This window comes from Monodon monoceros, unplaced genomic scaffold (genome assembly GCF_005190385.1).
Source record: "Monodon monoceros isolate NGI ecotype Baffin Bay Population unplaced genomic scaffold, NGI_Narwhal_1 Super_Scaffold_3, whole genome shotgun sequence".
Taxonomy (NCBI): domain Eukaryota; kingdom Metazoa; phylum Chordata; class Mammalia; order Artiodactyla; family Monodontidae; genus Monodon; species Monodon monoceros.
Genome location: NW_021703780.1, coordinates 50,494,440 through 50,516,332, shown reverse-complemented (window position 1 = coordinate 50,516,332; position 21,893 = coordinate 50,494,440). Strand labels below are relative to the sequence as shown.

Below are 21,893 nucleotides of genomic sequence, written 5' to 3'. Positions count from 1 at the left end.
CCTTAGTGCCTGACAGAGCATCCAAGTTTCTATCTGTCTTCAGTAATGGGGCCAATGACACACTGAGGGGATGGCCCCTGTGCCAGTCCATTTACCAGAAGCTTCAGTATTAAGTACCAGCCTACTTCTTTGTAACTTCTGCTCATTTCTTCCGACCCAGCCTAGGGGGCAGCCTCTACCCATGGCCCCTCTTCTCCGTGACAGCCACTGTGGACACTGCCCGCTAGCTGGCCTTGCCTCCGGAGACGTTTGTCGGGCCCTTTCCACATTCCTTCCCTGCCCTGATCCTGCGAGGGTTTATACGCTGCTCTTCCTACAGAGATCTCCAAACAGATGTTCTTAGTGGTGGGTCCTGCTCTACCTGGGCCCCGCTTTGACGCAGCACCAACGAGCCCCCATATCTGTGTTTGTGGGAACACACTGAGCATCCCCCTTGGTCGTGCCTGATGGCAGGAAGGATAGAAGAAGCCCTTTGGAGCTATTTGCTTCACGTCTCTAAATGATGGGGTGTGAAAGAGGGCTACATGTTAGCAGGGCACTGGCCGTGGAGGGAGGGACAGAGGCTGTTGTTTCAGCCCAGGTGAGCAGAGAGGAAAATGGCTCAGAGCAGTCTAATCCATGAAGCTCGGTTGGCGTTGATGCCACCGCTGCGGCCACTTCCAATTTCCTGGATGTTCTTTCCTCTGATTTGTCACGTGTGCGCAAATCAGAGGAACTGGTCCCTGGTACCCGCCCTTACGACCTTGCTTGACGTTTTCCTTTCTAGCTTTCTCCTGCATCCATAGGGCTTGCTGTCTGACTTTGTCTCCTCTGGCCGCAGGTGGTGCTTCCCACGTTCATTCTGGAGAAGCGGTCCTTGCTGGAGATGTACGCAGACTTCCTGGCACACCCAGACCTGCTGCTGGCTGTCACCGCAGGGGCCACGCCACAGGACAGGGTCATCGGCTTCGTGGAGTATTACCTCACCGCCTTCCACGAGGGCCGCAAGGGCACCCTGGCCAAGAAACCCTACAACCCCATCATCGGCGAGACGTTCCACTGCTCCTGGGAGGTTCCCAAGGACAGGTTCAAGCCCAAGAGGACTGCCGCCCCTACTCCCTCCGGCCATGAGCACCCGATGGCCGACGACCCTTCCAAGAACTACAAAATGCGGTTCGTGGCCGAGCAGGTGTCCCACCACCCGCCCATCTCCTGCTTCTACTGTGAGTGCAAGGAGAAGAGGCTGTGCATCAACACTCACGTATGGACCAAAAGCAAGTTCATGGGCATGTCCGTGGGGGTCTCAATGATCGGGGAAGGTAAGCCAAATCGCTGGGTGGAGCTGGGCTCTGACCAAGGGACATTTGTGTACCTGATGGACACTTGAGGATTTGTGTGTGGAGGCCTTTGTTTTTATTTCGTTACGGAATTGGGAGTAAGTGGGCGAGTTGGAAATATGGATGGGTTTTGCTATTTGGGAACCAGGTTCTGGTCATTTCCCAAAGCGGCCGAGGTGATGGGGTAAGTGGGGTGCAGCTGTTTGCCTCTTAGGCTGCCCACCTGGATCTTCACCTGCTAGTAGTGTGTGAGCCGCCTTACAGATCCTTTTCTTTCCAGCTCTGTATGAATATTAGAGTTGGCTGCAAATCTATGAAAACACATTTTTCTTCATTCTCACCAGTTTCTGGCTCACAGACAATGAAGATCATAGTGCTGCCTATTCAAAATCTGCTCATAAATAATTCCCAAGGCAAATCTCTGGACGCTGGGCTTGCAGTTCTGAAGGGAAAACCCAGTATAATCAGACCACTCGTGGATCACACGTTTCTCTATTAGCAGACAGCTATGAATGAAGGTTATTCATTGTTTGAGGGAAACTATAATCATCCTTGTCAAATTCAGGAACCTGTGTTAGTGGTTCTTCAACTTCTTTTGAGTCATAAACCCCTGTGAGATTCTGGCTGTAGACTCTCAGGAAAAAGAAAAATCCGGCACAGAATGTGGCTTTCAGTTTCAGGGCATACACGGCTCCTTGGAAGCCCTTTCCAAACCCCAGGAAATGAGAACACCTTTCATTGACTTAGCACGCTCTTATTGAGCGCCTACTGGTTGCCAGCCATTGCCTTGGGAGCCATGGGTACTTGAATGAGCAAAACAGACAGAAGAATCTCTGTTCTCACAGAGCTCTCTCTTCTGCTGGGGAAATACAATTGTGTAGTGCTTTGGAAGGTGCTAGGTTCTATGGAGAAAAATTAAGGCGGGAAGGGACCTGGGAATAAAATAAAGGATCTAGGAATGGCGGGGAGAGAGCAGTTGGACTTTGGGATGGGTTGGGGTGGCGGCTGGGAAGACGTCACCGAGAAGGTGACAGTTGAGCAAAGACCCAGGGGGGGATGAAGGACCCAAGAAGGTGATGATGGACAGGCTTTGTCGATTACCCGGAGAGTGTGTCTTGGTGGAGAGAACAAGGCCAGAGGCAGAGGGGCCAGAGGCAGGGGCATCCCTGCATGCTGGTCTGAGACAGGAAGCCTGTGTGGCTGGAGCCGGGAGAAGGGAAGTGGGAGGGAGAAGATGCCGTCGGAGAGGTGACTGGGTCCAGGTCACGTGGGGCCTCGGGGGCCACCGGCAGGGGTGTTGGCGTCCCACTAAGTGAGCTGCCAAGTCTTTGCGGGCTTTGAGCAGAAGAGTATCATGATCTGCCTTTCAGTTTAGCAAGGCTGTTCCAGCTGCTTGTTGAAACTAGACCATAAGAGGGGGAAGGCGACGCAAGGAGACCAGTTAGGAGATTATGATAATAATCCAGGCACAAGGCGATGGTGGTTTGAACCAGGGCAGGAGTGGTGCGGAGGTAACACAGGCTGGGAATCTGGATGAATTCTGAAGTGGAGAGATCAGATGTGGGGTATGAGTGAAAGGTGATGCCAAGGCTTTTTTTTTTTTTTTTTTTAAAGATATTACATAATCATTGACGCTATTCCCTACATTGTGCACTGCATACCCATGACTCATTTATTTTGCAACTGGAAGTATGTACCTCTTAATCTCCCTCATCTATTTCTCTTCTCCCCTCTGGCAACCACCTGTTTGTTCTGTGAATCTATGACTCTGTTCTGTTATGTTTGTTCATTCGTTTTGGATTCCACCTATGAGTGAAATCTTACAGCATTTGTCTTTCTCCGACTTATTTCACTTAGCACAATACCTTCTAGGTCCATCCCTGTTGTCACAAATGGCAGAATTTCATTCATTTTTATGATTGAATAATATTTCATGGTATATTTATACCACAATTTCTTTATCCATTTGTCTGTTGATGGGCACTTAGATTGTTTCCATATCTTGGTTATTATAACTAAGGCTGCTATGAACAGAGGGGTGCATATATCTCTTTTAATTAGTGTTTTCATTTTCTTTGGATAAATACCCAGAAGTGGAATTGCTGGATTGTACGGTGGTTCTATTTTTAGCTTTTTGGGAACCTCCGTACTGTTCTCCATAGCGGCTGCAACAGTTTACATCCTACCAACAGTGTAGGAGGGCTCCCTTTTCTCCACATGCTCTCCAGCATTTGTTATCTGTGATCTTTCTGATGATGGCCGTTCTGACAGGTGTGAGGTGATACATCACTGTGGTTTTGATTTGTATTTCGCCGATGATTCGTGACGTCGAGCATCTTTTCACGTGCCTCTTGGCCATCTGTATGTCTGCTTTGGAAAAATGTCTCTTCAGGTCCTCTGCCTATTTTTCAATCGGGCTGTCTGGTTTTGTTTGATGTTGAGTTGTATGCGTTCTTTGTATATTTTGGATATTAACCCCTCATCGGACACATCTGGATTGGATGTGAGGTATGAGAGCAAGGTGACACCAGGCTTTTGACCTGAGCAACTAGAAGGATGGCATAGCCATTAACTAAGGTGGGGAAGACTGAAGAGGGGATTCGTTTGGAGAGAGAGAGCACAGGAGCTCAGTTAGGTTGTGTTGGGGTTTAGACATTTGAGAGGGGGGCTTGAGCAAGCAGTGTCTCTACAGGCCAGAGTTCTGGGTGAGGTCCCGGCTGAGGTTAAAACTTGTCATGTAAAGCCTGGAGACTTCGTGTCTGTGTCGCGTGAAGGGTCGGCCCCTGATGTTCGGGATCTCGGCTGCCCTGTTCCTTCCAGGCAGCCGGTAGGGGTTGCAGCCTTCCTTCACTCTGCACAGCCCTGGACAAACTCTTCAGGCTGTGCGTGTGTGGGACACCACGTAACACCCTCTGCTGAGACCCTCGGCCGTAGCATCCCTGGAGCAGAGCTGGTATTTGCTGCCCTCACGTCTTCTCTCTGCTTGAAAGTTCTACTTAGAACTTCTCAGTGAAGAAAGCAGAAGGAAGATTCTGGAGAGAGACTGTGGAAGGCCCCTTCCTGGCCACCCCCCACCCCCACGTATTCCTGCTGTCCACGGGCCTGGAGAGGGTCAGGGGACCGTCTCTCATTCTTGTGAGGCTTTGAGTTTGTCTCAGTCCTTTCAGTAGCTACGTCCCCCTTTCTTTCATACTAATTAAATGTGAGCTCTGTAACACACAGTTTTTCTGATTTTTCACACAAAATGCTTCTAAGAATCTCCAGACTTCAAAGCCAAGGGTTCTGGTTCCTGTCCTCAGGGCTCCTTTGGGGTGTGGGTTATGGGGAGGGCGGGTGGGGGAGGTGGGTTGTTTTTCTTTCCTCCATTCCCTGCACTGATCCAGCACCTTCCATGCATTTGTTGATAGGGCATGAAGTGACATTTTTTTCCCACCTTTCATTTTTCTTTTCTTTTTTTTTTTTTTTTAACTTTTGGCTGCCGTGCAGCTTGTAGGATCTTAGTTTCCCAGCCAGGGATCAAACCCGCGCCCCCTGCATTGGAAGCGATGAGTCTTAACCACTGGACTGACAGGGAAGTCCCTCCAACCCTTCATTTTAAACATTAGATGGGTCCACGTGAAATTTTGTATGTAAATACATGGGCTTACATTTTAAATTATTGCCCTAAGTCTGTGGCCTATTTGGCTATGATAAAATGCCATCATCAAGTGCTTCATTATGCCTTGAATTCCCCGAGGTTGTAGCTCAGAGACCTCCCCCGAATGGTCCCTCAGCCCTGACACTGAAAGTCCCTAAGCGTGACACTGTTGAGCCAACCCCGAGATGACATCCATCCATGGATGGAAGCAGAGGCGCCTCTGCTTGGTACCCACCCTCACCGCCTGGGACACAGCTCATCCAGCTTCTCTTGAAACCCCTCCCCACCAGAACTCCAGACCAGCGCCCAGTAAATGGCACAGCCTCTGAATTGGGTCTGTGGGGACAGGCAGGGACCCGTTTGCCCATGAATGCCGGCACTGTGGGCCCTGAAGACCAGTTCCCCCGAGTTGCTTTCCGTGATTCTGTGCTTTCTTTCCAGAGTCAACGCCCTGTCGGAATATTTTGGTTCCTCAGAGTTATTTTAAATTTATCAGTTTGAAAATCTTAATGCTTGGCCTTACGTTTATTGATAAATCAATTTGTGGGATTTAAAGCAAAAATCTCCCAGCATGAGGACTAGCTATGTCCCGGAAAGATGGATTATTCAGTGTTTTTCAGCTTCTCTCAGCTCTTAGGCTAATTAAAAAGGAGCTTTCATTTGTGAGCCCGTTTGCAAGTCTAGTTTTAATATAGTCTTTTATTCATTATTAGGGACAGATTTTTGTATGCAATCCTGAAAAAAGAGTCCTGGGAAGGCATAATTACCGGTGATTTAACGAGTGAGTGCACGTTTATGGATTTTCAGAAAAGAGCCTGGGAGTGTGGTCTTGCCAGTGCTTTAAACCAGCCTTGCTCTGGGGCTCACTTTTCTGATTTCTGTGGACTTGCGGGAAGTTTCACCTTGGTTTGGAAGAGGTTTTTCTGAAGATGAGAGGGAGGAGGGATCCCCCATGTGCGTCAGCCGTCAGCAGATTTTGTGATTTCTTCCTTGTTCCCAAGTGGAAGTACCACTGCTGAGAATTCACCTGCCAAGAGATGGGGGTGTGATCAGGATTCCAGCGGTGTAGCAGGCTGCGTGCCCTTAGCTGAGATTCAGTGTTGCCTTTTTTACAGCCCCGTGAGGTGCGGGTACCATTATCCCTGCATCACGGATGAGGCAGCTGAGGGGCAGAGAACTTAAGGTCACCAGGCTGGCGAGGGACGGAGGAGTTGGAATGATCCTCTGAGACCTCATCTAGGGCTTTTAAAAAATGGTGGCGTATGCTCCAGGTAAGTGTGTTCTAAAGAAAATATCAGTGGCATGATCCTACCTCACCAAGTTTATATTCGTGAATGAGACCAGGAAGACTCAGCACGTGGTGCTCGTGGCTGTCACGTGGTCCTGGCCCGCTGAGAGAGGCCACCACAGGATGTGCAAATGGGTGGGGGTCCCCAAAGTACGGCAGGTCAAAGGCTGGAAAGGCTGACAACAGAGGGGGACATCGTAGACATCGGGGGTGGGGCAGTGCTGTCAGGGGACATTTGGGCCCCTGGGAGGACTTTACTGCCACATAGTCCATCGGCATGGAGGGTGAGGATGGGGGACAAAGAGCTGCCTTCTCTGGGCCCTTGAAGGCAGGTGACAGAGGGACCGGCAGCCTCCTCCTCAGGGTCTCAGGGCCCCTCCCGCTGCCACAGGCCCTGAGGCTATGAGGATGTGGATGGCACTCAGGGAACCAGAGGCTTGCGAGTAGAACGGGGGCGGAGGGGTGGATGGGGAGTCTGCTGGAGCCTCTCTCTTTCCAACTTCCACTTCCGGTTCCTCTTGACGGTTGGTGTCAGACCTATTCGGCGTGAACTTTACCACCTGCTTCGCTCTCTTCTTAGCAGCCTAATTCTAGGAAAGACACAAAGTACGCTTGGAAACAAAAAGTATACCAGGCCTGGCCATTCTTCTTCCAGGGTCCTGAGCACAAGCTGTGAGAAGCGACACATTGGTGTCGAATCCTCCTTGCAGACACAGGTCCACCCTTGTGCATCACAGGACAGGGCCTCAGCGGTCACCTGGGGCAGCTCTGCCCCCTGAACTGCGGGGAGGGATAAGTGACAGAGGGAGGGTGTTCGGTGGCCCAAGGCTTGGTTTTGGGAAAGATGGTGTAATTTCATTGGGAGCTCTGGCGAGTGGGGAGGTGGGGAGAAGTCAGTGTGCTCTGATATTCAGTGTATTTGGTGTAGTGGAGCCGTGCTGTCTGTGCATTTATGTTACATGTATTCAATTCTCTTCCTGGTTAAGGAGAGAGATTTAAATGTTGCTGCGATCTCTGCCCCTTAGTCCTGCCCACGCGATTGTGAGTGACCTGAGTCTGCTTTTTCTCGGGGTGGGGGGGTCTTCTCTCCTGCCTGTGCCCATGTGTGAGCATCCTGCCTCCCTGGGGAGGTCACGACCCCCAGACGCACATGGGCCCGTCCCCTGGGGTTTCCACACCGGCCCCCTGTGTCTGTGGGTCAGCAGGTGTAACTTTGCTGGACTTACCTGGGGGTGAGGTTGCGGGTTCTGGACAAGCCTAGTTTATTCCAAAAACTGTGGCTCATGGGCGATGCAAGGAGTTTTTAAGGGTAAATTGAGTGACTCCTGAGTACATCTTCATATTGACTTTGGAAACTCAGCATTCTTGATCCCTTTGTACCTTTAGTCCCCTCTCCTCAGACTCTCCTGGCGAGCTCCCCAGGGCTGAAAGGGACACACACACATACACTGTCTCTCTGCTGGGCAGATTCTAGCTCTGTTGATTGATTGATTTTTTTTAAATTTATTTTAATTTTATTGAAGTGTAGCTGATTTACAGTGTTGTGTTAATTTCTGCTATACAACAAAGTGACTCAGCTATAAGTATATGTGTCTGTGCATGTGTGTGTGTGTGTGTGTGTGTGTAGATATACATTCTTTTCCATATTCTTTTCCGTTATGGTTTATTACAGGATGTTGAATAGAGTTCCCCGTGCTATACAGTAGGACCTTGTTGTTTATCCATCCTATGTATAATAGTTTGCATCTGCTAATCCCAAACTCCCACTCCATCCCTCTCCCAACCCCCCTCCTCCTTGGCAACCACAGGTCTGTTCTCTATGTCTGTGAATCTGTTTCACAGATAAGTTCATTTGTGTCATATTTTAGATTCCACATATAAGTGATATCATATGATATTTGTCTTTATCTGACTGACTTCACTTAGTATGATCAACTCTAGGTCCATCCCTGTTGCTGAAAATGGCATCATTTCCTTCTTTTTTAGGGCTGAGTAATCTAGCTCTGTTGATTGACATGCTTATCTAGTCTCAGAGAGAAGTACCGACCAGTCAAATTACTTAACCCCTCTGAGTTTCCGTTTCCACCTCCTTATTTAAAAAATGATAATAATTAATGCTGCGTTGAGTAGCTGTGAAGCTCACAGAAGACACTGCACGTGAAGCCCCTGGAAGTGCTGGGTGGCCAGGAAGGGTCCCCCAGGGCACATGGAGCCCCCTCCTCGCTCTTTCCAGTGGAGGAACCAGGGGCCCAGGGAGGGGACATCACTAACACCTCCAGTCACATAGTTCTGGCCGAAGGACAGAACTGACCTTCCTGAGGCTCTTGCTGCACTTGACCATTGCAGGCCCAGAGTGGGCAGGAATAGAGCTGGGAGGGCTTTTCTACAGGGAGCGAAGCCCCACTGTGGGGTGGGAGGCCGAGAAGGCCCCTCACACAGAGCAAACCTCAGTGAGCCAGGCATGTTGGTTCCCAGGCCTCTGCCAGCCCAGGAGGTGCTGCCCTCAGCAGAGGGGGCCCTGTGGGTGCCCGACCGGACAAGCCAGAGCAGGGGCTGGGTGTCAATGCACCAGCTGTACAGCAGCCCCGGGAGATGGCGCCTGTCGGGGTAGTTCACGGCAGCCTTTGAGAACTTGTTCAAAATTGTGGTTCCTTTCCCTAGAAAAAGAGACAAGCCCACGTCATTTTGCATTGTTTCAAGAGGATCAGATCTCTCTGAGACTAGTACTTGGCTCCCAGCCTGGAGAACCTCTGATCAAGGGGTGGGTGCCCCCCGGGTGGTGACAGCAGCTGTGTACTCTTGCTTTGTAACTTCCTGAAAACCTTTGAGGTTGTCTCTGCTGCTCTCAGGATAAAGGCAGAACTCCTTAACAGGCTTTTTCGAAGTTTAAAGATGAGGCCTGGCCCCTGTAGACCTGGGCAGCCTCCATACCTATACCCATCACTTCCCTTTCTTCCCTGGGGCCCTTTTCTCAGACCCCCGTGCTCACCCGGCTCCTTCCCACCACAGGGCTTTTGCACATGCCTCCCCCTGCTTCTACTTTCCCTCCCCTCTTCCCCAACTCAACTCTTACCCAGCTCGAGAGTCCCTTCCACCGGGAAGCCTCCCCTCCCAGCTCAGCCCCTGCTGCTGGAGGCCCCGGGCACCTCCCGCTCCCACCCCATCACAGTCACAGTTTTGTGTTTGCAAGTGCTTCATTCACGCCCACCTTTCTCTCTGGCTCCTTGAGGGCAGAGAGCGGGTCTGTCTTGCTCACCATGTGTTCTCAGCATCTCTGATGCAGTAGAGATGCAGCAAATAGATAAACGGCACAGGGGTGGCCGGCCTTTGCGGAGGTGGGAGGCGTGACGTCTGTTGCAGGAGTGTGTTTGGTTTCTCATCTTTGCATCTTCTGGTTTCCAGTGATGCCCAAAGCTCAGCTTCTCTGTGCACCGGTGCTGAATTGAATCTCGGAGACATAGTTTTGGGTGAAGTAGAAAAGGACAGCTTTATTGCTTTGCCAGGCAAAGGGGGACACAGTGGGCTCCTGCCCTCGAAAACTGTGTGTCCCAATTGGGGAGGATTTGATGAGGAGTTTTATAGCAATGGTTCAAGGGTGGGGTTGCTGACAAGATTAGGATGTGTGCAGGGTCTCAGGTGCTATTAGGTCTCTGTGGTACGAGGGGCCTCTCACTGCTGTGGCCTCTCCCGTTGCGGAGCACAGGCTCCGGACACGCAGGCTCAGCGGCCGTGGCTCACGGGCCTAGCTGCTCCACGGCATGTGGGATCTTCCCGGACCGGGGCACGAACCCGTGTCCCCTGCATCGGCAGGCGGACTCTCAACCACTGTGCCACCAGGGAAGCCCAGGCCTCCTAATCTTGATGAGCTTCTCTGTTCCTTTAATCTTTTGCCTTCGGTGGTTTCTTGGCTGCGCCTCCCTTGATTAGCAACTGTTGCAATCTGCCCTTTGGAACTCAGGGAAGGTCATGGAGGCTACAAGAAACGGAAGACAAAAAGGCCTCCGTGCCCTGGAGCCCCTCAGGGTCCTCCTCGGTTTCACCAGCTGTGCTGCTTTCCTCGTGTGCGAGCCTAACCCTTCCCTCCTGTCTTCCTCAGGTGTGCTGCGGCTCCTGGAGCACGGGGAGGAGTATGTGTTCACCCTGCCCAGTGCCTACGCCCGGTCCATCCTCACCATCCCTTGGGTGGAGCTCGGAGGAAAAGTCAGCATCACCTGCGCCAAGACTGGGTACTCAGCGACAGTGATCTTCCACACAAAGCCTTTCTACGGGGGGAAGGTCCACAGGTAGGAGGGGCCAGGGAGACTCCGTCTCTGTCCGAACACGATGCCCCAGGTTTCTTGTCTGCATCAGAAGACTGGGTTCCAGCCGTGGGATGAGTTGAAAAATCAAGATCAATTTAACAGATCTGTTTCAGATGACATGTCTCACCGGCGGCGTCTTGAACCCAACCCCAGTCTGGTGATGTGTTGGCGGAACATGCCCCAGAGAACAAAGGGCTTCTGGCGTTATCGTAACCTCTCGCTTCCGAGGCCGGAGGCCTGACCTGCACTGATGCAGTTGTTCTGTGAGCTCCATGCAACATCCCGAATCCTGCATCTATGAGAGCAGGACCGTTTCTCTCCTTTTGGAAGCTGGGAAGCAGTCCTAAGAAACAGAAGGAGAGGCCCGCTGTTTGAGGGGAGCATCACCTCGTTTTTATGGCTCTAATTATAAATTTCCCCCTTTGGAGCAGATCACTGGATAATAAGCAAGCCCCCATCTTTGACCTTTTCCTTGGAAAGCTTCTCCGGATGGTGTTCATGTGGGGTGCTGGAGTGTCCCCTGGAAAGTAGGCACCTTCAGTGGCCGTTTTGGAGCCAAACATACCAGCCCCCAAGAGCTGATTATGCGCGTTTCTCCCCAGCTCCGCAGCCCCTCATGCCCCAGTGGTAGCTTGAGATCCGCTGTGGGTGGGGCAGCACAGAAACTGGCAAAAGCTGTAAACCAGGCGTTTTCCCTCCTGGCGAGCCCGTTGTTAAAGCGTTACCAGCACAGCACGGATACCCTTCCGCTGTGTGCCGTTGGGAGGATTCCTGATGCCGCCTGGGCTCCCGGTGGTGTTCAGGCTCAGGGAGAAAAATTCCAGACCTAGGTTTGAAAACACCAAATTCATCCCGAGCTTCGCCATTAGAAAAAGAGGAACCGGGGCTTCCCTGGTGGCGCAGTGGTTGGGGGTCCGCCTGCCGATGCAGGGGACACGGGTTCATGCCCCGGTCCGGGAGGATCCCACATGCCGCGGAGGGGCTGGGCCCGTGAGCCATGGCCGCTGAGCCTGTGCGTCCGGAGCCTGTGCTCCGCAACGGGAGAGGCCGCAACAGTGAGAGCCCCCCCCCCAAAAAAAAGAAAAAGAGGCCCTGGGCTCCTCCACCTCCTGTTTCTGCTGTGTTACTCTGCCTGCAGCAGGCTCCTGGGGAGAGGGAGGTGGGCTCTGCTTTCACCCAGAGCTGAGACCCGGAGCCCCCGGGCCGGGTGGGTGAGGCAAAGGGCCACACATCTCCACCAGGGGCCCTTGTGAAGCCAGGCTGGAGGGGTTCGACCTTGTTTAGTGATTGAAAAGTTCCCCCCCTAGACTCTCACACTCTTTTGGTGGTTGAAATGTACACTGTTAGTTGCTATTTGAGGGAGGAGAAGGGTGTATATATATATATTTTTTAAGTTTTATATATGTGTGTGTGTATATATATATATATATATATTTATTTATATTTTGCGGCACGCGGGCCTCTCACTGCTGTGGCCTCTCCCGTCGCGGAGCACAGGCTCCGGATGCGCAGGCTCAGCGGCCATGGCTCACGGGCCTAGCCGCTCTGCGGCATGGGGGATCCTCCTGGACCAGGGCACGAACCCGTGTCCCCTGCATCGACAGGCGGACTCTCAACCACTACGCCACCAGGGAAGCCCTAAAGTTTTATATATATTTTTTATTGGAGTATAATTGCTTTAGAATCTTGTGTTAGTTTCTGCTATACAGTGAAGTGTATATGTATACATATATCCCCTCCCTCTTGGGCCTCCCTCCCCCCCCCATCTAGGCCATCGCATAAGCACTGCGCTGAGCTCCCTGTGCTATACAGCAGCTTCCCACTAACTGTCTACTTTACACATGTTGTAGTGTATTTATGTCAAACCTAACCTCCCAATTCATCCCACCCTCCCCTTTGCTCCCCGCATGCTGTGTCCACACATCCGTTCCCTATATCTGCATTTCTATTCCTGCCCTGCCAATAGATTCATCTGTACCATTTTTCTAGATTCCACATATATGCGTTAATATACGATATTTGTTCTTCTCTTTCTGACTGACTTCACTCGGTATGACAGTCTCTAGGTCCATCCACATCTCTACAAAAGACCCAATTTCATTTCTTTTTATGGCTAATATTCCATTATATATATGTGCCACATCTTCTTTATCCATTCATCTGTCGATGGACACTTAGGTTGCTTTCATGTCCTGGCCATTGTAAATAGAGCTGCAGTGAACATTGGGGTACATGACTCTTTTTAAATTATGGTTTTCTCGGGGTATATGCCCAGTAGTGGGATGGCTGGGTCATATGGTAGTTAGTTCTACTTTAAATGACACAATAGACCAGATACACTTAATTGATATTTATATTTTGTTTTTACTGAGTTTTGTGATTTCCACCCCAATAATAACATCTTATAAAACCTTGGCATTTTTATCAAAACTAAGAAATTGATGAAATTCAACTAAACAAATCACAGTATATAGTGTATACAATATAGTGTAAAACATGTATAATTTTCAACCGCCTATCTAATTTATTGTCAAAAATCAATAAAACAATATTGAAAAAAAACTAAGAAATTGGGGGGATAAATTAGGACTTTGGGATGGACATATACACACTACTATATATAAAATAGGTAAACAACAAGGACCTACTGTATAGCACAGGGAACTATGTTCAATATCTTGTAATAACCTATAAGGAAGGGAAAAGAATCTGAAAAAGTATGTGTGTGTGTGTGTGTGTGTAACTGAATCACTTTGCTGTATACTTGAAACTAACACAACATTGTAAATTAACTATACTTCAATTGAAAAAAAACTAAGAAATTAACATTGCTGCATTCCTATGAGCTAATTTACAGACTTTATTCAGATCCTACCTGTTTTCCCACTGATGCTTTCTTTATTCTGCTCAAGGATATTAGATCACATTTTAAGAGCTAGTCTTTGAGCAAAAAGCAACCCCATAAAAAAAATGTCCACATGTGAGGATGCTTTTTGAAGTCGGTCTCTGTTCTAATAACCTTGCAAAGCGTGTTTATTCGATGCTTCATTAATTCAGGGTCACAGCAGAAGTGAAGCACAACCCGACCAACACCATTGTGTGCAAAGCCCACGGGGAGTGGAATGGGACCCTAGAGTTCACCTACAACAACGGGGAGACCAAGGTCATTGACACGACCATGCTGCCAGTGTACCCCAAGAAGATCCGACCCCTGGAGAAGCAGGGCCCCATGGAGTCCAGGTGGGGACCAGGCCATGTGCTCCTCTCCAAGCTTTGTTGTCCTCAGCACTTGACCCAAGGGGCAGAGAGGAAGCCCAATGCAAAGGGGCCAGGAATCATTCCTTTGGAAACTTGAATTGTCCTCTGTGTGTCACTTAGGTGTAGATCCTTTGTTTAGTTGCTCTGCAGTCATGGGGTGGAGTGTGAAAACAGCCCGCCCAGACTTTAATGCCTGTCCTAAAAGAGTTTGTCAACTCTGTGGGTCTGTTACTTAATTGCAAAGTTAATTACAGAGAGATGCTAGTAATCAAAGAGCTGTGCAGCAAAGCAATGAGATACTTTTTTTTTTCTTACCAGATTAGCAACATAATTCAAAAAAATTCAGTGCCTGCAAGGCTGTGATAAAATTAACACTCTATGCTCTGTGCTTCCAGTAGGAAGGTGTGCAGGTTAGCTGCGTGGATCAGTAGCTTTAAATTTGTGGGTTCACCTCTTGTAGTTCATTTCTGGGAATCTCATCTAAGGGAAAATTCTTCAATTCACACAAGGTTTTAAATATGAAATTTGGGTATTTAAAAAAAAACTAAAAAGGAAGAAAAAGAAACCATCTAACCGTGCAACAATTGGAAAACAGTTAAGTGAATTATGGAGAATTCATTCTATCATGTGAATATCCCGCAAGCCACTTAAAGTGATGTTTATGCAGGTACAGAAGCAGAATCTTCTGGAAATATGCCATTTTAATTTTTTAATCCAGGAGGTCAGCCAGCTACGGCCCATGGGCCAGATCCCATCTCTGGCTGATTTTTGTAAATTTTTACAGGAACACAGCTGCGTCCATTTGTTTGTATCTTGTTTGTGGCTGCCCTCTGGCTACAATAGCAGTGAAACAGTTGAGACCAAGACCAAATGGCCTGTAGAGCCTAAAACGTTTAGTCTCTGGCCCTTTACAGAGAATGTTTGCTGGCCCCGCTCTTATCTAAAAGCATGCTGCTCTGTCGAAAGAGGATATAGGGTTAAAGTGAAATTACAGATGATTCTTTGAAAGGGTTTGCCATTACGGGAAGAGTTTGTAACGAAATTGGAAAGGTGCTTTTTATGTGGAAACAAAGCAGGGATCCCAGTGTGTATAAATCATACATTATCAACGAGTTTAATAGAAAGAGGGCTGCAGTGTCCTGGAAACTTGGCTTTGTGGTAGGGTTAGTCCACTCGTTCTTGTTGATCAGAGTGTAACCTTCTCTGAGTCCAAATGGAGGGCGTGAACCCAGCCCTTTGGGCTGTGAAGGAAGGAATCCCTCCCCTGGCCTCTGACGACACCTCCCCAGAATCAGGAGCCCTGTGGTTGCTGTCACAGCACCGCTTGTTTCTGGTATGGCTGTTGACAACAAAACTATGATTCCTTTGAGCTGTTATTCCAAGACTGTTGAGTAGGTTAGCTGCTCCTCATTAAGCCTTGCTGGGAGTGGAATGGATGGAGGATGGAGTCTGCAACCAGAGAGAGGGGCGTATCGCCTCTTCTCGTCTCGCATACATGGACTTTACTGGAACCTGGACCTGGGCTGTTAACAAACCCAGCAGCCCACCTTGTTCTCCGAGGCGGGAATGGCCTTGAGGTGTAGCGCCTGCCACTCAGAGCACCTGAGCCCAGCCACCTGTGCCAGGCCTCACCTGAGGAGGCGAAGGAGGGCCCGCCTAGTGGTCTCAGCCCCACAGTGGCCCGGCCCCCACCAGCCCCTGTGGAGGGGAACCCCTGCCCCATTAAGGGGAGAGTGAAGCTGCTCTTACATTGGCCCACTGCTGTCAATGTGCTCGCGATGCTCAGAGCCCGGCCCGCGCAGGCATCCTGCTCGGGCTGGAGCCCTCCACACGGCAATGCTGGCCACACCCGGCCTAGCCATCACCTGGTCCTTGGCCACCGGGACTTCCTCTTCTAGCAAAGGCTCCCCTGGGCTTCCTTTTAGCTTTTCTTGCCGACTTGCCCCCACCCTCTCCTCCCTGGAGGCTTTTCTGCCTTTCCCTTTGTCCTGAAGTTCAGAGCCTTCTGAAGCAGAGCCCCTCCAGGGGGTTCTTGGTGGGTGTCTGGGCATAGCCCTTGACCTGTGGGCCGGCTCTTTGCTCACCACCCCATCTGCAGTCCCTGGGGCTCTCTACCCTCTAAATTTGGGGCCACTATTTTATGATGGGCCTTATCAGGGGAGGTCCTGCCCTGAGAGCACCCTGACCCTGGATGTCCGGGCACCCAGTCCTTCCCTCAGAGCCAGGTGTGTGTTGAGGGTTCAGGTGATGGAAAAGACTGATTTGACCAGGCACCCAGCCCTCCCTGTCTCCTTCGCCACCTTCCTTTCCTGTTTTAGGCCATCTTTTCCCCTCTTAAGTCAGCTGTCAGGGCGTGGTAGAAAGAGCAAGGGCTGTGAGGCTGGTAGGACCTGGCTTTCTCCCACCTTCCAGAGGTTTCTCCTGTGTAAGTTCGGAGCCAGGGTGCCACTGTACCCTCTGCATGGTGGGGTGCTGGGCGGCGGTGGGCAGGCTGGCCTTGCAGCCAGAGCCCGGGCCCCATCGGTTCCTGGGCTCGGGTCCCCCAGGAGGGCTGCTGTCCTGGATGCACTGGCCACTCCCCTGCGGGCTCCTGGCCCAGGATCTAACGGGGAGCTTCTGCTCGGCCCCAGCTGCAGAGACATCATGCCCCCAAAACCTGGTTCCCTTGTGCAGAATACTGACTGGTCCTGATGTGCCGAAGTGAGGAAGTGTCCCCCTTCACGTCAGTGCTGGTCCCCTCCCTCCAGCACAGAGTGGGACTGGAGGGGGCACCCCGGCTTCCTGAGGAGGGAAGCTGCCGCCTTCTCCAGTGAATGAAGGAGTGAGTGAGTGAATGAATGAATGTGTCTAACTTTGCGTGTAGACACGGGAAGGTGACGGATCCCCCAGGGTCTGTAACTCCTAATACGGGGCTCCCGGTAGGAGAGCAGCCACTGTTCACATCCATCAGCCTGCTGACCTCGGGCAGGTCACTTCACCTTACGTGGATCTGTTTTTCTCCCCTTTACAATGGGGTGATAGTATCGCATCTATATCCCTGGGGTGTTGTGTTGATGAGATGAGTTAATCCATATGTAAAATGTTTAGGAATGTGGTGAATGCCCCGTGGCAGGGTCTGCTGTAGATTTTGTCTGTAGGAGCAGTTTGATTGCTCCAGTCTTCCCTAGATTGGTCTAGACGCTCAGAGCCCGGGAGGGGAGAGGGGATTCAGATCTGGGTGCAGGTGGGGCCCTGGGCCTGTGGAGTGAGCTGCTCACCCCCTCCTGCCCCGCAGCCCAGCATCCTCGGCTGGGGCCCTTCCTCGCCCAGGACCGCAGCCTCAGGCTGCTGGCCCTGCCTGACTGTTTCCTGTCCCCAATGACCCCCGCCCCCAGGAACCTCTGGCGGGAGGTGACCCGATGCTTGCGGCTGGGGGACATCGACGCTGCCACCGAGCAAAAGCGGCGGCTGGAGGAGAAGCAGCGCACAGAGGAGCGGAAGCGGGAGAACCTCCGCACTCCCTGGCGGCCCAAGTACTTCATCCAGGAGGTAACCCTACCGGGCGTCCTGGGCGGGGAGGACGGGCTGTCCCCTGTCGCGGCCGCCGGACGGGTGGGGGGGCCTGGGAGGTCTGGGCATTGGTGGCCGTGGCTCCCCCATCAGGGAGGTGCACCCACCCGCGGGGAGGCACGGAGTGGGGCTGCGGCTCTGGAGGCATCCTGCTTCACAAAGACCACGGCCCTGCTACTCTGCCTTCAGTAGCAGATTGGTCGGGAAGCCCCTCCCAGCCCAGCTCCACACCTGGGTGGGTTGGAACCTTCTCCATGACAGCACCCTTTCAGAGCTTTGCCTCCCAGGGGCCCAATGGGGGATGGACGTGCCGGGGAGGCCCGCGGGGGTCTGGTTCCGGCGCTGCTGCTGGAAGTGGTGTTGGAAGGGGACCCCCCCCACACGCCCCTCACCCCCTGACTGGACAAGGCACCCTGTGCCCAGTTGTTTGTGGCACAGCCGCGCAGCATTCTGAGAACAGAATTGGAAATGACAAAGGGATAGGAGACACAATTTTTTTTTTTTTTTTTTGCGGTACGCGGGCCTCTCACTGCTGTGGCCTCTCCCGTTGCGGAGCACAGGCTCCGGACGCGCAGGCTCAGCGGCCATGGCTCACGGGCCCAGCCACTCTGTGGCATGTGGGATCTTCCCGGACCAGGGCATGAACCCATGTCCCCTGCATCGGCAGGCGGACTTCTAACCACTGCGCCACCAGAGAAGCCCGGAGCCACAATTTTTAAGGCAGGCTGGTCAGGAGCCTGGCAGCATCAATGAGAGAAACAGGCCGGTGAGGGCAGGGCAGACCCAGGGTCTGTATCTGAAAGGGTGGATGCCACTGACCTCCAGGCCGTCACAGGCTGATGGCCCAGTTCTTCAAGAGAAGCCAGAAATCAGAATTTTTATGAGATCTGATACTCACCTGGTGTCAAGGAATTTTAAAAAATTGAAACACTAAGGGCCAATTGAAGTCTGTCTGGGCTTTCCTTGCCTAGGCACTGCTGGTGTCTGACTTCTGCTCCTTGGAAGGATGGCTCCCTGGAGCTGGAGGTCTGCCGGGAGAGTTAGTGACCTTGAGGTGGGCTTCTGGTCTGGAGCAGGAAGCAGCCACGTGTCTCCTAGAGGCGGGAACTAGGGCCGTGGGCTGAGCACAGATGTCAAGGTCAGATGCTGGTTCAGACAGGAAGCCTTCTTGGGGAGACTCTGAGTGTATCCCTGTTTGGAGGCCTTGCCCAGGGGAGGTGACTCTGTATTAGTCAGGGTTCTCCAGAGAAACAGCACAGAACCAACAGAAGATAGAAATTTAAATAGATTTATTATGAGATCGTGGTGGCTGAAAAGCCATGGGATCTGTGGTTTGTGAGGTGGAACCGCAGGAAAGCCAGTGGTATGATTCAGTCCAAAGGCCTGAGACCCAGGGGAGGTGATAGTGTGAATCCCAGCCGAGGGCAGAAGTCAGGGTGAGTGAGGCAGGAAAGAAAGGGCCAGTTCCTGCTTCCTCCACCTTTTGTTCCATTCAGGCCCTGGGCACATTGCATGATGCCCACCTCATGGGGGTGGGATATCTACATTACTCCACCCACCAATTCAAATGCTACCCTCATCTGGAAGCACCGCCCCCTCCCCTGTGCTCAGAAACAATGTTTAATCCAGAGCCAGTCAACACGTAAAATTAACCATCACAGAATCCCCCAGGGATCCTTCTGCCAGATCTGGTCTCTCTGAGACAACTAGGTTGCCCGGCTTCTGTGGAAAGTTGCACAGTAAAAAGTAAAATGGGGCTTCCCTGGTGGCGCAGTGGTTGAGAGTCCGCCTGCCGATGCAGGGGACGCGGGTTCGTGCCCCGGTCCGGGAAGATCCCACATGCCGCGGAGCGGCTGGGCCCGTGAGCCATGGCCGCTGAGCCTGTGCATCCGGAGCCTGTGCGTCCGGAGCCTGTGCTCAGCGACGGGAGAGGCCGCAACAGTGAGAGGCCCGCGTACCGCAAAAAAAAAAAAAAAGTAAAATGACAACAACCAAAAAACATCGTTTTCCTCCCATAGGGTGTAAGAAAAGCCAGTCTGTTTATAACAGGAGGCTTGAGGATATTTAAAGAATACAAATCATCCCCGCACCAGCATGATTACCCATTCAGTACATCCCTCTAGTCTAGCACCAGATTGCATACCATTTTGATTCTTGCCTTTTTCTCGCTGGTATTTGACTGGTGTCCTCTCCTGTGTGTGCTGATGTCTTTTGACTGCGGCCTTGCGTGTGCCCTTTGTTGGGCACTCCCCTCCAGCCTGGTGGGTGGTAAAAGTCACTGGTTTGGGCAGATTCCTCCTATTCAGGCCCTTGTCTTTTCTCTTCCCTGTCCGTTTGTCCAACTACCCTCCTTTTTCTCCTGTCCCCCTGTTTCAAAGGGCTTTTTTTTTTTTTGGCCAACTAATCTTGATGTAAACCAACAAAGCCCTCCCCCTCATTACTTTGGTCGTTTTGTGGGGTTTCCTCCCAAAATGCCAGATACAAAGATCCCATGGGCTCTAAAAAGCAGCCGGGCTGAGGAGGGGTGGTGAGACCACCAGCATGGCTTGGCTGTGAGACATCAGGAGAGGCCGGCACACAGGTTGGTGGTCCTGAACAGATAGATGGTAACCAGCACTGCATGGTACTGTGTGGTACTAGCACAGCAGGGGATACCCTTGCTTCTCCCCTTGTCTCGCCGATAGGTCTCCATGTAATGATGTGTCCTCCTCTCTCTTGCAGGGTGACGGCTGGGTATACTTCAATCCGCTTTGGAAGGCACACTAATGGGTGGAGATGCAGAGCTTTCAGAAACGGTCCTGTTTTTGTAGGAATTAAAGTGGTACAGTATCAAGGTTCTTCTGGTATTCCCTGAGACCTCTTGCATTCAAGACATGGTACCTGAGAGGGAAATTATGTACCGTGAAAAATGCACCCCCAGACTCTACTATGGGATTGAATTTATTCAAGAGCCATTTGGGGCATGCGTGTGCACACACGTCTGTGTGCAAGCTCTCGGCACACTGTATGTTCACACGCATGCGCTATGTCTGCTGGATATTATTACACGTGTAAATAGTGCAGTTAACAATATTGAAGTGGGTAATTATGAGCTCCTTTTTATCAACGAGGTTTGAAGTTTTCTACTTTTCACTTTGCCAAATACTTTTGCACTCACAAAGTATTCTCCAGTTGACAACTCTTGTTCAAACAAAGGTGAACTGGCGTGGCCCTACTGCTGTCCATCTGGTAGAAGGTGGCTGTCATTTCAGAATAATCGCTGTGCTTCCCATTCCCCTCGCAAGTCAACATTTGTTTGTCCATATGTAAGACAGATCAACTGCCATTTCCTGCTGGATGGGGAGCGGGCAGGAAGCTGTTAAAGGTTTATGCTGGAGCCTTCCAGGATGGAGCACCCCTGGGAGAGCCTAGAGCCAGGCCTACCTTGGAATGTTCCTCCCACCTCCTTGCCCCAGAAGCTTTCTGATAATTTCTCATGCTCAAAGCTCTAGTCATACAATTTTCAGAAGCTGCTTCTTTCATGGTAGAAAAAAGTCATATGGAGACTGCACTACTTTTTTCTTGAAAAAAGGGCTTTAGAAATGAAATACACGCATTGCAAACATGCAGTGTTTGCAAACATGCACCACCACAGCCTCAATCTTATATTTCGTTTGGGGAAAGAGAAAAGAATATCCTGTGGATTTTTTTTAAAGTGCACCTCTTGCTTGACCCGAATTCTGCAAGGAAACCACTGTGATTAAAACATCCATAAAGCCTGCATAAGTGTTTTCATGGTTTCAGTTCAGTTTCAGTCTTCAGCCTTTACAAATGAGGTCAAGACATGACCAGAATTTAATAAAGCAAGGAGAAAATGAAGTATTTGATCTTTGCTCAATGCTTAATTTATTTTTTACTGTGCCACTGTAATGAGAATATTTATACGATCCAGTAGCATGAATGCTTCTCTGTAGTAATACTAATTTTGTGCCTTTTGTCTGCTTTCTTAAGACCAATTGTTCACACTTTGTAGATATTAGACAAATATATTTCGATTAAATACTATACTTATCTGTGTGTCTGTATTTTATTTTTAGGGATTCTTAAGTTCTGTTGGAATTGGTGGCTCTGAGTGAACTCAAATTTTATTGATTAGTATTAATTTGATGTGAACAGCAATGATATTTTCATCAAAACATCATGTATGGACATTTTGTGACAAGGTCATAAGGTCACATCTAGTGAATAGTCTTGTTTTGAGAGAAGTGACTTACCAGGCAAAACCATAATGTAGGCTTGTTCTAGTCCATCGTCTTAAAACATCCAGGAGAGTAAAGTGTTTGGAACCATTTTATTTCTGAGAGGGAAAGTGGAATAGGTGCTGTTTTGAGAAGAAAATCCTCAGTGAGAAGACCGAAAAGTAATCACTGTGGTGTTTTTAGATTTTCCAGTCTTATACCAGAGTATAAACCATCTGGGTAGTAAAAAAATGGAGAAGGGTCACATTTTTTTTTTTTGAGGGGGGGGTTCATTTTGCCTTTTTAAAAATTGTGAAATATATAAAA

The 21,893-nt window shown here is 50.5% G+C and overlaps 1 protein-coding gene across 4 annotated transcripts in view; it reads left to right on the top strand.

Annotated features, from left to right (window-relative positions):
- Positions 1–21,383, top strand: part of OSBPL10 (oxysterol binding protein like 10) — a 286,331-nt gene extending 264,948 nt beyond the window's left edge. For all 4 annotated transcript variants that reach the window (XM_029242396.1, XM_029242397.1, XM_029242398.1 and 1 more), the window contains 5 exons: positions 821–1,298; positions 10,338–10,524; positions 13,600–13,782; positions 17,175–17,328; positions 20,071–21,383. In XM_029242396.1, the coding sequence (XP_029098229.1) occupies positions 821–1,298; positions 10,338–10,524; positions 13,600–13,782; positions 17,175–17,328; positions 20,071–20,115 (1,047 nt within the window). In that variant the 3' untranslated portion in view covers positions 20,116–21,383. The remainder of the gene's footprint in view (positions 1–820; positions 1,299–10,337; positions 10,525–13,599; positions 13,783–17,174; positions 17,329–20,070) is intronic.
- The last annotated feature ends 510 nt before the right edge of the window (positions 21,384–21,893 follow it).